Source organism: Boleophthalmus pectinirostris, unplaced genomic scaffold, assembly GCF_026225935.1.
Source record: "Boleophthalmus pectinirostris isolate CB_2022bp ecotype Guang Dong unplaced genomic scaffold, ASM2622593v1 HiC_scaffold_21, whole genome shotgun sequence".
Lineage (NCBI taxonomy): Eukaryota > Metazoa > Chordata > Actinopteri > Gobiiformes > Gobiidae > Boleophthalmus > Boleophthalmus pectinirostris.
This window is the reverse complement of record NW_026571175.1, coordinates 12,367,569-12,381,509: the sequence shown is the minus strand read 5'-3', so window position 1 is coordinate 12,381,509 and position 13,941 is coordinate 12,367,569. Positions and strand designations below refer to the sequence as shown.

The following is a 13,941-nucleotide window of genomic DNA, read 5'->3' as shown; positions in this document are numbered from 1 at the left end:
GTTTCGGTTGTCACTGAAGTTCAGGCTTTGTCGATTCATCCAGTAACTTCCAGGAAAGTTGAATGGCGCACCCTACCGGCTGTCACAAGTTTCTCGCTCACTCCAAACTTTATTTCTGCTGCTCAATTACCATTTGTGGCTTCATATTCTGTTATTTGCAGCTTGTAATCTGCAAAATAATTAAATTAAATTTTTTTTGGATATACATTTATGTTCAATCTTCTCAGTTGTCTTTATAAGTTTGTTTAAATTTTTAATTTTCAGTGGTACAGAAGTAATGGTGTGATTGACTGACATAATACCAGAAAGGACAGAGGCTCTTTCTGCAGGAGACATGCACAGTAGAGAATACTGGCACACAAGCAACATGCAACTTATAGTTAAAAATATGGTATTTGAGCAAAAAGTCTTGCCCCAGTACAGATATGTCATAGAGGCAGCTCTTGAGGTCAAAATATGTCCACTTCTCATCTAATTATAAAATGCCTTATTGTCCGATAATCAGGAAATGTGCATCAGCATGCTAGTTGTTATTAACTTTAGCATGACTGCAAACCTGCTCTTTGATCTCTGAGAGTTGTGAAAAGCGTTTTTAAACTCATTGCGGTGAATAATTATGATGCTCTGAATGCATAAAATAACTGAGAATAACTTTGGGCCACTGCAAACTACTTAAAAAGAGCTAGTTCTGTTTTTCACATTTTTAAGCTCAGGTACAGCACCTTCAATACGCAGTTCCTCATCATGTAACTATATTAAATGAGACTTTATTACTAATATTGCAGCACAGCCTGAGAGAATTGCTCCATTTCATCTAAAAGTACAGTTAATCACTGGGCTGGAGGAGGAAAAGAGTGCATAAATACGCTCAGAATTAACATGGATTTTTACCTCGGCAGTCTATGCACGAGTGAAACAGACTGGTGCGGATCAAAGAATGAGAAGTGATTTCTTTTAATCCGAAGAAACCCGCGGAACTGAAGGTAGATAAAGGATTATAGTATTCAAATAATGGAGTATACGGCACTGGAAAGTTTGTTAAGTTGAATGTATGATTGATGGATGGAGAGATAATCGGACTATGGCTAATTCACTTAAAATTGGGGCTAAAAGGACAGTCCAGTTTGGAATGCTTATTCACAAAATGATCCTACTCCCATAGTAGATCTTGCTTGTCTCCGTGGAGATATTGTTGATTTGTCTGGAATGTCACAGAATGGCATTAAAAGTATCCGTCTTGCAATAAATACGTACTTTACTACGACTTAAAAACTTGCATTCTTCTTGTGAGTGGGCTCGCCTCTCCATAGATCTGACATGTAACTCGGTTCTATGGCATCACCTGTCTCCATATAGATAAATAAGTGTAATGGAATACTGTAAGAGAAGTCATTTACCCTCCACGTACATCTCTCAGTTTAACATTGACTCACAGGGGCTATAGTAACACGATCATCTTCCCTTGGCGTCCCATTATCTAAATTGTGACATATTGCTGTCTAACTGGTCTTCATAGTCTCACCACACTTGCTTTATAAATCTCCTTTGGAAAAATAGTTAAAGAGGTTTGAACACTGATCATCACAAGATCAGACTATGTTGACTTTTCAAATCCCCCCGGGCCTGTATTTATTGATGGTAAATAAACTTTTCCTGCTTAAGCCTTTTACTTCCACCCTGTCTTGTACAAGCTGAAAACGTCTACAACAACTACTGCGGAACAATCTAGGCAACATGTCCATGGTGAGAAGCTGCTAACGGACCCTCCACCAGAAAACCTAAACCTGACTGTCTTTGCAAATTAATGATGTCTCATAATTATGATCAATCCTGTTTAAAAAATCCAAATGTTACTTCGTGCTGTCTAACAAAAAAGACATAAACCTTACATGAATTTTTGTTTCATGTGGATTTACCCTGCAAAAACCAAAACAAACTTGTGTGGACAGAACAAAAAGCTGTTTCTCTGATTTCATATAGACATGATTGACAGGTGGATTAACCAATCAGATGGTTGGTTCAGGTCAAAACAAATATGGAGGTAAAAAAGGACAAAAAATAACACAGATTATCAAAGCACCAAACTTTTTTTTTTTTTATCTCAGGTAAAAAGAAGTTAGATATTTTGCTCAGAATAATAGAAGAATTTTGAATGTAGCTGGTCGGGCAAGAAAATATGCATCAACTCAACTGACCTCAACATATAGGTTCTTTTCAGTCCATATTTTGATATTAAGAAAGCTATTACTGATACGTTGACATTACTCATGGGTTTGTTGTGGTCTGAAAATGCCATGTGTGCTTTGACTAATGGAAGCGTGGCACATGTGAGAGCGCGTGTCCTTGTTAGCAGCTGGATAGAGAGTTTTTCCACAACCCTTGTGCTCTGTAGTTCCATCTGTCAAATGTCAGAAACTCCACTGGATGCTGACCAGAGGGGAGCACTTTCTGTTCTCGGATTACCAAAGAATTTTTACTCTGCATCATTAATTACCTGACATGATCATTTATTAAAGATACACCGTGAAAGTTTTCGGTTGGGGGTCCGTCGCCTGCTTGTTTCTATGGATGTGTCATTGCTCTGCCTGGAATGTTCCACGGCATGACATTAAACAGATCTACAATACATTTATTCAATTGCAGGTGGTTTTATAACTCAAAAACACCTAGAAAAACAGACATTCTGACTGTGAGCGGGGTTGCCTCTCCACGCTTTGTTTACTGTTGTGCTTTACCACAAAAGGGACCCAGACAGGTGCTTGAATTTGACGTCATGGCTTCTTAGCACTTCGCTGATAGGCCGGTGTGCGGTCTACAACTTCCGGGGTTCTTGCAAACCGTCTAGTGTATTCCGATTCCTGACCTATTCGGTGGAGAGAAATGAAATTGAGCGGAGGCACTGGGTGGCTCCAGCCTGACTAATACAATGTACCTAATGTCGCATAATTTTAATTTTGCATGTTTGCATGGCTAAAAACCTTGAAAAAACATGTATTTTTATTTGTACATGCTCGTTTCTCCACAGATCTGACTAGTAACTTGGCCTGATAGCTTCACCTTAATGTAATGAATATAAAGTAATTTAATGTAATGCAATTTAAAAATGTAATTTAATTAAATTTAATTATATATATATATATATTTTTTGTTTGTCAAGGGTTTTTTGTTTTTGGTGCCATCACTTAAACTATTCCACCATAACTGTTTACACACAAACTATTATATTACTCAATTTTGCTTAACTGAATGGAGCAAATACCTGTCCAGATTTCGGGCACTTGCAACTGTTTCCCCTATTTATTTTTGCTGCATTTCAAGCACCCTTTTCCTGTAGGTAGAGGACCACAACAGCCTTGAGCCACAGAAACTTTAATATTGAACATAACTCGCAGGTGCTTTTTCTCTTGCAACATTTTGTCAGCCGCTAGCTTTCTCCGAGCTACTTGCTGGGGCTGGATTTGGCAGCTCTGTACCGGTGTGAGGTAGCACATTTCACTTGTGTTCAGACAACATGTCACACGTGTGGGCCGAGCAAAACAATAGCAGCAGGATGTGATGGGGTTAGCAGCAGGTTAGCGCAGCCTCAAGGCGTTATATGAAAATGCCTCCACACTGGATGGCACTTGTTCAATGTAAATGGCCGGTCTGGCATATAGCACTCAGACATGCATTGCTCACAGTTAACATTTACAAGAGCTCCTGAAAAGGTAATGTGAGATTGGATTGCTGGATGGGCAAGAGCACACTTAAGGTGATAGTTATGTAATAAGACAAAAAAAAGAAAAAAGGGGTGGGCAACTGTTGTTATAACTCCTATGCAAGTTCCTGTTCAATATAAGGAACTCTAGAACCTTGACTTAACCTGTTCCTGCAATTGGTGTCATTCTGAGAACTTTCGACTGTTCAGAAGTTAGAATATTTAGTTTTAAATCGTTATTTCAGGTTACAACAACCCTTCTTTTCATCACCCTGAAACCCATGAATACAATACTGGATTACATAAATGATAAACCTAATGAAGCGTTCATTTCTTCTTTTGATTTTTCTTAAGCCCTCCAGCTCACAGATCAGGTCAAATATCTTGGACATTATGTCACCAGTGACCTCTCAGATGACAGACATGTATAGGCAGCAGTGAAACCTTTATGATTAGGCCAATATGCTTGTCCATAAGTTCTCCATGTGCTCCAGTCAAAATTGCACATTTTAAATGTTTCTGCTTGCCCTTGTATACTGCTCATCTTTGGCACAACTACAAGAAAAATTGTTTGCAGAGTTTGACAGTGGCCTATAATGACTCTTTGAAACTATTACTGAAAGTGCAGAGGTTCTGTTGCGCCAGTGAAATGTTTGTAAATTGCGGTGTGAGAACCTGTGTCGTCACGATCAGATACTATATTTATTCATTTATGTGTAGAGCAATGAATCTGAGCAATCAAATCATTAAAGCTCTAGTGCAGGGGTCTCCAACGTGTAGCTCTTCCAAGCAGCTCGCCAAGAGATTTCTGAATTAACCACATTTCATGTATTCAGTACTTTGGTATAATTACATGCCTAATACCATTATAAATGTATAACTTTGAAGCCCAACATTATGCACTAATAAATGGACAATGGTTTAGGTTTTATTAGGCGTCTAACTTTACCCAAAGCCTTGCCCTCTTTCTTATAATCGTCTCAAGTTCTTGCGGCCCGTAAAATGAGTAACTCTCTGACATTTTTGTTTTGTAAAGGTAGGTCACTAGAGGAAAAAGGTTGGAGACCCCTGCTCTGGTGTGTCCTGTGAGGAGCTTTGTCAGATTCACCTCTAAGCCGTGGAGACACTGGCGGTCTTGTCTGTATCAATTATAACATTCAGCGTATATTTAAAATTTTCTACTCTTATTATTTTTTTCTACTATGGACCAGATATTATGTGTCCTTAATAAAGACTGAATTGAACTGAATTAAGGTTAAAAAAGTGAAAACCATTACAGGTGACTGAGTTCATTGAGAGAAGATACTTTGAAGAATCTGAATCTTACATATACAAAATATTTGGAGTTAATTAACATTATGTTCATCTTGCTTCATATATTTGATGTCATCAGTATGCATCTACAGTGTATTAAGTAATGAAAATACAGGACGAACATTGACACAGAAGGCGCCCAAACTTTTGACTGGTATACTTCTTTATATATTTTGCTCTGTTCACTGTGCAGTCTCTTCCTATTACCCAGGTGCACAGAGATACAGAAAAAAAGCTAGAAAAGAAAATTTCACAATAGCAGCTCTGGCTCTTACCTCCAGCAGGAAGGGCTCCGACTCGGACACTTTGCCTGTGGCCACGCACTGGAAAGAGGCGTTCTGCCCGGCGTTCACCTCCACGTCGCCCAACCGAGAGAAGTGAGCCACCTTATCTGCACAAGGACACACAAACAGCAGGCAGTGAGCGGTTGGAGGGTGGGCGGGGGGGAGGAAGGCACAGGGCAACAGCAATGTCTTCTTATGCTCAAGTGTTTACTTGGAAGATGTAAGCAAATTAACACAGGGATATGTAAAAAAAAAAAAAAAAAAAAGTGTATGCTATTTTATTTTCCTTTTAATCTACATGAAGAAATTATACATTCTTAAAAGTGCACTGTGCAACTTTTCTGGTGGAGGGTCCGCTGCCTACTTGTCTCCATGGAGATGTTATTGCTTTGCCTAGAATGTTCCATGGTATGACATTAAACATATTGATTCGATATTTATTTATTACGGCAGTTTCTATTGCTCAGAAACACAATACTTGAACCTGCTTGACTCCTTTGTGATAGAATGGTTTAATCTATACTACGGAACATTTTTGATAAAGCAATAAGATTTCCATGGAGATAAGCAGGTGGCGTAAACCCTCCACTAGAAATGTTACACACTGCGCTTTTAAAGTGACTAAACTGATCTAGAATGAAGTAGTTTAGACCAACTGAGATGTGAAGGAGAGATGGAGGTTTTCAGTTTGTCATTTACTGTTTTACTCCGCCATTTAAAGATGGGGTATCTAACTTTTTTGTAAATGAGATTTTTTTAAATAATTTGAGTGTTACATGCAAGCATTATATTGTAATAGCAGCACTATGTCTGTGGCTGGTAATAGAAAAATGTATTTGTCATCAGTCTAGTCAAAAGCAGCATTCTGATTAACTGTGCTTGGGCAGTCCACCCCAGCACTTTAAAAGTCATGTTTGCCCCCAAAAATGAATGCAAGGAGATAGTAACAATATGCTAAAGGGTTTGACAAGTGTTTGACAATGATTTAATGACACTGATTTTGTTGACAATGATGGATTTGAATGTGTCGCTCTGTACAGTGAAACTACATACACACACTTCACTTTTAAACTGAATTACTGAGAAAGCTATATTATATATCATATATTGCATCTGAACCTATGAATCAAAATGACATACGGATTATGTATTTATTTGCTAATATTATTTATTAGTATTATTACATTTCACTTGGATTTGAAATAACAAAAAATATCTTCAGTTAAGCCTTGGTAAAGTGAAAAGTCTTAAGTAAAAACTTCAGAAATCTAGATACATTTTTACCATCCACAAAGAAACATAAACATATTGCTCAGACAGATGTGTAATGGCGCTCATTTGAAGTGTAGCCTCTCAGAAATGTCCCTTTTGTTTATCGTTTTAAGAGAGTTGAGATGAAAGACTTGTTTTTCTTTTTTTTTTTCCAAACAAAAGCTTTATTTTGTTTATAAGTAGTGTTGGTGAGCACTTGCACCTGGCAGCTCCGATGTATCCAAGCACAACTGAAAGTGCAGGTGTGCCCAGGGCTGCCCTCTGTAAAAGAGCCTCAAAGCACTTTGTTTTTCAGCACAGAGACAAACTTTACCTAAGAACCTTTCAAGTGTGAGTTTATACAGTTAAAAAAAAAAACTACTTTTGATGTCTGAAATGGGGATGAATGAACTTCAAAAAAAAAAAAAAAAAAAACGAAAAGAAAATTAGAACAGTCTCTCTTTGCCTCAACATTTTGAAACACATGACTGCTCTAATTTCCCATTTGGAACAACACACTGTCTAAGGAGTCAGTTTGTAAAAATACACAAATTACCATTTTAAATTGCTCACATTTCTTCAAAAGATTCTAGCCAACTCAAAACAATATAAAGTTCTACGATGAATATCACAATCCAGTATACTGCTACTAATACTGAAATATTTGATTCATTAATCATTGTTTAATCAGATTTAAAATTTATAATTCTCCAATTTTACAGTTTTTTAAGGACAAAATTCTGCAGGCATGATAATTCAAAATTGGGTATTACTTAATTCCACCTTAATTAGCCTTAAAGCATGAACAAAGACTTTTATCATGAACCAGTAGTTTATCAAGACTGATTCAGAATGAGTAACCTAATAAGGGTTTATGGTTAATTAGGGTTGCTAGGGTTAATTAAGCAGTTACCAAGCCTGCATTAAAGGGCCTGTACCTGATTTTAATGTATAATAAATATAAATAAGAAAAAATAAAATGAGACCGTCAAATATAGTCTCTTCATTACATACATATATAGCATTTTCTCTAGTAATAACTACTTCAGAATCTCCTGACAGGGTTGCCTCTTTTTATCTATTCAAGGAAATATTTACTCAGAATCATGGGAAACCAGCCATCTGCCGCTATCTGAGACACTTGATTCTCTGCCATGTTGCATTTTCAAGACAAAAAAGTAAATAATAGTAAGCATAAATTGGATAACTATAAGGAAACAACTCAATGACATTATCCAAGACAGATGTTTCCCTAAGTCACAGTGCAATATCACAATGAGAGGGTGGGGTAAAAAGTTCAAACTAAAACATGTTCCTGACTCATAATCTGAAATCAAGAACAGGCACTTTAACAAATTTGCATATTTGTAGAGACATCCGCTAATATTTTCATTTAAAAAGATCAATTACCTGGCCTTTTGAATTCACTGATACATTTGTAGCATAAAATCATTGAGAGGAACAGTGTGTTGATCTCCATTTTGTGCTGGTCTATTGGGACTAATCCAAGTCACACCTGTGTAATTATCACACTCTTTATCAGCATCGCGTCTCTCAGCTGCCAGGTGGAGCGGCTTACTCCAGCAGATGAGAACAGATAACATTTCAACTAATACATCCAACCATTATGTAGTGCTAACTGTAGGAGCGACTTGGGAAAAGGTACAGGGAAAATGCATCGCACTGTAAAATTGTTAGGAGTCTGGTCTTAGAGTGAAAAGGTCCCAGGTTCAGTTCCCCGTCTCAGGTGTTTCTCAGGTGTCCTTGAGTCTGGATGGGTTTTCTGGGCTGATCCTACAGCTAGGTACTCCAACCCAGACAATGCACTACAATCTCAAATTAACAATGGGTCAAATGCAGAGAACTAACTGCAGCACAAAGACAATAGAGCTATTTCACAACGGCTGGAAGTGCCGCGATGTAGGGTAACCGTCACTTCCAGTGAATGCTTTTCTATGGCAAAATATCTGTGGAAATGTCTCACTTATTTTCCACCAGCTTCATAAATCTGCCTACACCTTCACCAAATCTTCATCCAGCAAAGTCGACAAAGGACATATTCTGTCCATCCAGAACTATCAAGATAAGAAAGATGAAAACGTAAAGGCAAACAACGACTAGCATTAGTGAACTACTCCTGAGCAAAACTAATGTTATGGTCATGAATAAAACATAAGTAACTTGTTAACTCAGACTGATTCTGGAATTAAAATTAAAAATTGATTTCATGATGTTGATATTAGCATAGACAGAGATTTGTGCAGTTTAAATGCTAGATGTGTAATCTGTGAACATCTGTAGCATTCAAAGTGCACAAATCTCTCTGTCTATGCTAATATCTACATCACAAAATCTTTTTTTTTTTTTTATTCTAGAAACAGTCTGAGTTCACAAGTTACTTATTAATGAATTACTTATTATATTATATTATAATTACTTATGTTTCATTCATGACCATAACATTAGTTTTGCTCAGGAGTAGTTCACTAGTGCTATGTGGCTCAGAGAATAGACTTTAAAGCAGCTCTGCTTGTGTACAAGTCTCTCCATGGCCGAGCACCAAAGTACATCTGTGACATGTTAGTGTCATATGAACCATCTCGCACTCTGAGGACCTCAGGGACCGGCCTCCTGCTGGTGCCCAGAGTCAGGACTAAACAAGGGGAGTCAGCGTTTCAGGTTCATGCAGCTAAAACCTGGAACAGTCTTCCTGAACATGTGAGACAGACTCTTCTGTGACGCTGTTTAAATCCAGACTCAAAACATTTCTGTTTAACTGTGCAAATAACTGAAAGGTTTTCATTCCGCACTCTTCTCTCCAATTTATGTCTCTCTTTTTTTAATTTTAATCTTCATGATTATTTATGTTTTTGATTTGTTTTTATTATGATTTTAATGTATTTCTTATTCTGTAAAGCACTTTGAATTACTTTGTGTACGAATTGTGCTATACAAATAAACTTGCCTTGCCTTGCCTTGCCTAGTGCTAGTCATTGTTCACCTTTAAGTTTTTGTCTTTCTTACCTTGACAGTTGTGGATAAATTCTTCATGGACAGAATATGTCCTTTGTCGACCTTGTTGGATGAAGATTTGGTGATGGGGTAGGCAGATTTATGAAGCTGGTGGAAAATATGCAAGACATTTCCACAGATATTTTGCCATAGAAAAGCATTCACCAGAAGTGACGTTTACCCTCCATCGTGGCACTATAGAGGCTTTGCACCGTCATGTGACCCCTATAGCAACGGTACCTACACCGCCATGACACTGAGCACGCTATGGCATTGACTTCAGTAGCATCGGAGAAACATGGGCAGGTTTTGTTGTGTATTTGGTTGTTCTAGACGCTCTGAAAGGAATAAAACTAATCGTTTCTTCACTTTTCCTCTGGAAATTACTTATCAGGAGCTCAAACAAGGGCATTATCGAAAAAAAGACGCAAATTATAGCTAGCGAAAATAAACCACAAAGAGATTTCCTATGTTACCATCAAGACATCAAGTTTCATCAAGGCATTTGCTATTTAAATTGTTTCATAGCTTATTTAATGAGAGAAGCACATTTACTGAACTGAACGGTGTCATGGCGGCGTAGGTACCGTTGCTATAGGGGTCATGTGACGGTGCAAAGCCTCTATACAAGCCATCATTATAGCTTAAGTGTTCAAGTTATTGCTAAATTCATAGAAAGATGTGGTTGTATATAGCATTAGCCAGGTTGAGGGTGTTTTTAACCACAAGTAATTGTATAGTAAGGTTAAGATGACTGCATATTTTATTGATCCTCATTGATAACTAAATCCACACACTGCATGCATTTGACCCATTCTTCAACATCTCCAGGGTATCAGGAGCATTTGGCAATCACATCCAAGACCCATCTTCAAATCTTGAACAAAGCTTGGTCAGTACTGGGTTGTAATGATAGCATATGGGCAATTGTGCCTGCTCTAGATTGATGTGGGACACCTGAGCGCGTGGAGGAAACCCACCCAGACACAGTGGAAAACATGCAAAAGTTGGAGAATAAGTTAAAAAATAAAAAAAAATATATATATATATATATCACAATTTTCTAGAGTAAAGATCACAATTCAAGCAGTTAGTATTTCTAAAATCGACCATGGTTCTGAGAGTTCTGAAAACAAAAAGACCACACACCAATCTTGAGTCAAACCCTGGCTTTACCTGCTTTTCTACACCATGCTGGGAAAAGTATTATCAGTGTAAAAGCTTGCATTGAATAAAACAACTTATTCTAGCACAAAAAGAGGCCTTCTATCTACTAACAACCTCTGACAACTCTCAGACCAATCTTGCACTGACCCACACTGCGCCATTTTACCTATCCCTCTTGATCTTCCACTACATCTATAGACCAAAGGACAACACCAAAGCAACAAAAGCACAGAAAGCGAGCCTTAAAAAGTCATTATTTCTCTCGACATCCCCGCTCTCCGTTCCTCTCAGTCTCACATACAGTAGATGCTCCATTCAGTTTGAGTGAGTCAGTGCAGCTGGGATCACAAGGCGACATTGTTTTTGTGCACAAATCAAATGCGTATCTCTCCAGGCATCTTCTCCGTCTCGGCTCTTGTGAAGTCGAATCAAAAACAGCAGACGATCATGCGCTCTCGTGGCATGGCTTATATAGTCTTACATAAGTGAGAAAATGGGGAACTACTCACAATCAGTAGAGTATCAGGGCCGTACTTTTTATTTCATGTAAGAAAGTAACATTTGGTTTACTCCAGATATTATGTACATGGTCAAAATGATACTGCTGTGTGCTGTCTGAATCCAATTACAAAGTATTTTTTATTATCCATGAACCAGGAAGTATGCTGTTAGTGTGCTAGTTGACAGTACTCTGGCTTCTGAAAATTGCTACTACCACTCCTACTACTACTACTTCTATCACCACTACTACTGCCACCACCATCACAACTACCACTACTAACACAACTACTACCACTACCATTACTACTACTATGATCACTACCACTAATGCTACCACTACTATTACTACTACTACTGCTACTAATGCTACCACTACTTACTGCTAGGGGTGTCAAATTATCGCATTAATTGCGATTAATTAATCACAGTCATATTTAGCGTGTTATGTTTTTTAATCGCGTTAATCTCATTTTTAATCTCTAACTTTAGTGTTTCTGTATGCGAGTTGCTTTATTATAAAACCTGTTTTTATGTGTTGTTGGGACAACAACACACACACACAAAACACATTTATACATTTTTTTATTTCGGTAATTCCACTCATTGCCGGAAACCCACACAAAACGCGCGCAGTAAAAGTGATGTAAACATCATGTTCACGTTGGCGGCGTCAGTCGCACAATGGACGAGGTCGAAGAGCCAGTAGAACAGAGGCAGCAGTGCACAGGTAAAAACACATTCGTGTCTTGGAAATTCTTCTCCCGACGTGAAATATAAAAGAAAATAAATATAATATCGCCTACAACTTAAATGTCACTGGTGAAAACAACCTGCATAGACTCATGATGTCTGCACTACTGTCCTATAGTGACCTGCCACATGAGGGACACGCACACAAACACACACACAAACACACAAACACAAACACACACACACTTCATCATCGTCATTAACCTGAGAACGCGCGGACCACGTTTCCTTCCGTAGTTACTGCGCGGACACCGACGTGCTCCCGTGAGCCGCGTGTGGACCGTGTTTTCTCGCGTACGCTGCGTAAACCGCGCTTCCTCCTGTGAGCCTCTAAACCAGAACTAACACCAAGACTAAAACCAGGACTAATCCAGTCCAGGACTAAACCAGGACTAAACCAGAACTAAAACCAGAACTAAAACCAGGTCTAAAACAGGTCTAAACCAAGACTAAAACCAGACTAAACCAGAACTAAAAACCAGAACTAAACCAGAACTAAAACCAGGTCTAAACCAGGACTAAACCAGAACTAAACCAGAACTAAAACCAGGTCTAAAACCAGGTCTAAACCAGAAACCAGAACTAAAACCAGAACTAAAACCAGACTAAACCAGGTCTAAACCAGGACTAAACCAGAACTAAAAAACCAGAACTAAAACCAGGTCTAAACCAGGTCTAAACCAGGTCTAAACCAGGACTAAACCAGAACTAACACCAGGACTAAACCAGGATTAATCCATTCCAGGACTAAACTAGGACTAAAGCAGGTCTAAACCAGGACTAAAACCAGGACTAAAACCAGTGATCTCATATATAAAGCATTTCTCTATCAATAATATTTTTAATATGGTTAAGGAAAGACTGGACTTTTTATTGTCTTTAAGTAGACAAAAGTTATTATGTTCAGATTTCCTCGTCTTTGCTTCTTTACAACAAACAGTTTCTTATTCATGGAGACTTGGGCTCAACAGGCCAATTTGGAGAGATTTGTTAAACAATAAATGACTTTATAAAGTCACTTTTTTTTAATCTATATCAGTCTTTTGATCTGCCACAATAATGTAATAATGAATTTAAATGAAAATACCTCAAATTGAAGGTTTTTCTCAGCAATTTTTAGGTGAGATTAAAATGAGATTAATTAGATTAATTAATTACAGATCATAATTAATCTCTCAATTTTTTTAATCGCATGACAGCACTACTTACTGCTACGACTACTAGCACTATTACTAGCACTACTACCTACCACTACAACTACAACTACCACTACTATCACCACTACTACTGCCACCACCACCACCACTACTAACACAACTACTACCACTACCATTACTACTACTATTAGCACTATTACTAGCGCTACTAATACCACTACCACTACTACTACTACTACTACTGCTACTACTGCTACCACTACTTACTGCTACTACTACTATCACTACTACCACTACAACTACAACTACTAATACTACAGTACATATACAGTACATAATTGGTACTATAGTAACAGTAATAGTACCCATTACTAACTACTACCTGTAATGTGTAACAAAATCTGCAAGCTACTGAAAATGTTTAGTTTAGGAAATAACTGGAGCTATAATATTTCCAATAGAAAGTTGTTCAAGTTGTCACCACAATGTACACATAAGTGAAAACACAATTTAAAGTTATACTGCATGGTGAACTCTGCACATGGAGCATACATATATGGAGTTTGTTATTATTAAGTATACATACCCATGACCTACTGTATACAGCTATACCATGTTTACCTTGCACTGCACCATATGGAGAAAGCACTTGTAAAATGCTACATTTTGGGGTTAAAGGGCCACAGAGAAAAGTAAACAAATAGTTGTGTTTACATCGAATACTTCCTTGAGATCCAGTTAAAGTGCATAGAGCTGTTAAAATGGCATATCCTTGAAACATATTGGAACCTTGCTGGTCTTTTAATGT

General features: G+C 37.8%; 1 protein-coding gene across 4 annotated transcripts in view; it reads right to left on the bottom strand.

Moving 5' to 3' along the window:
• Window positions 1–13,941, bottom strand: part of ptprua (protein tyrosine phosphatase receptor type Ua) — a 456,280-nt gene that overhangs the window by 183,287 nt on the left and 259,052 nt on the right. For all 4 annotated transcript variants that reach the window (XM_055157468.1, XM_055157470.1, XM_055157469.1 and 1 more), the window contains exon 5: window positions 5,287–5,402. In XM_055157468.1, coding sequence (XP_055013443.1) covers window positions 5,287–5,402 — 116 coding nt within the window. The remainder of the gene's footprint in view (window positions 1–5,286; window positions 5,403–13,941) is intronic.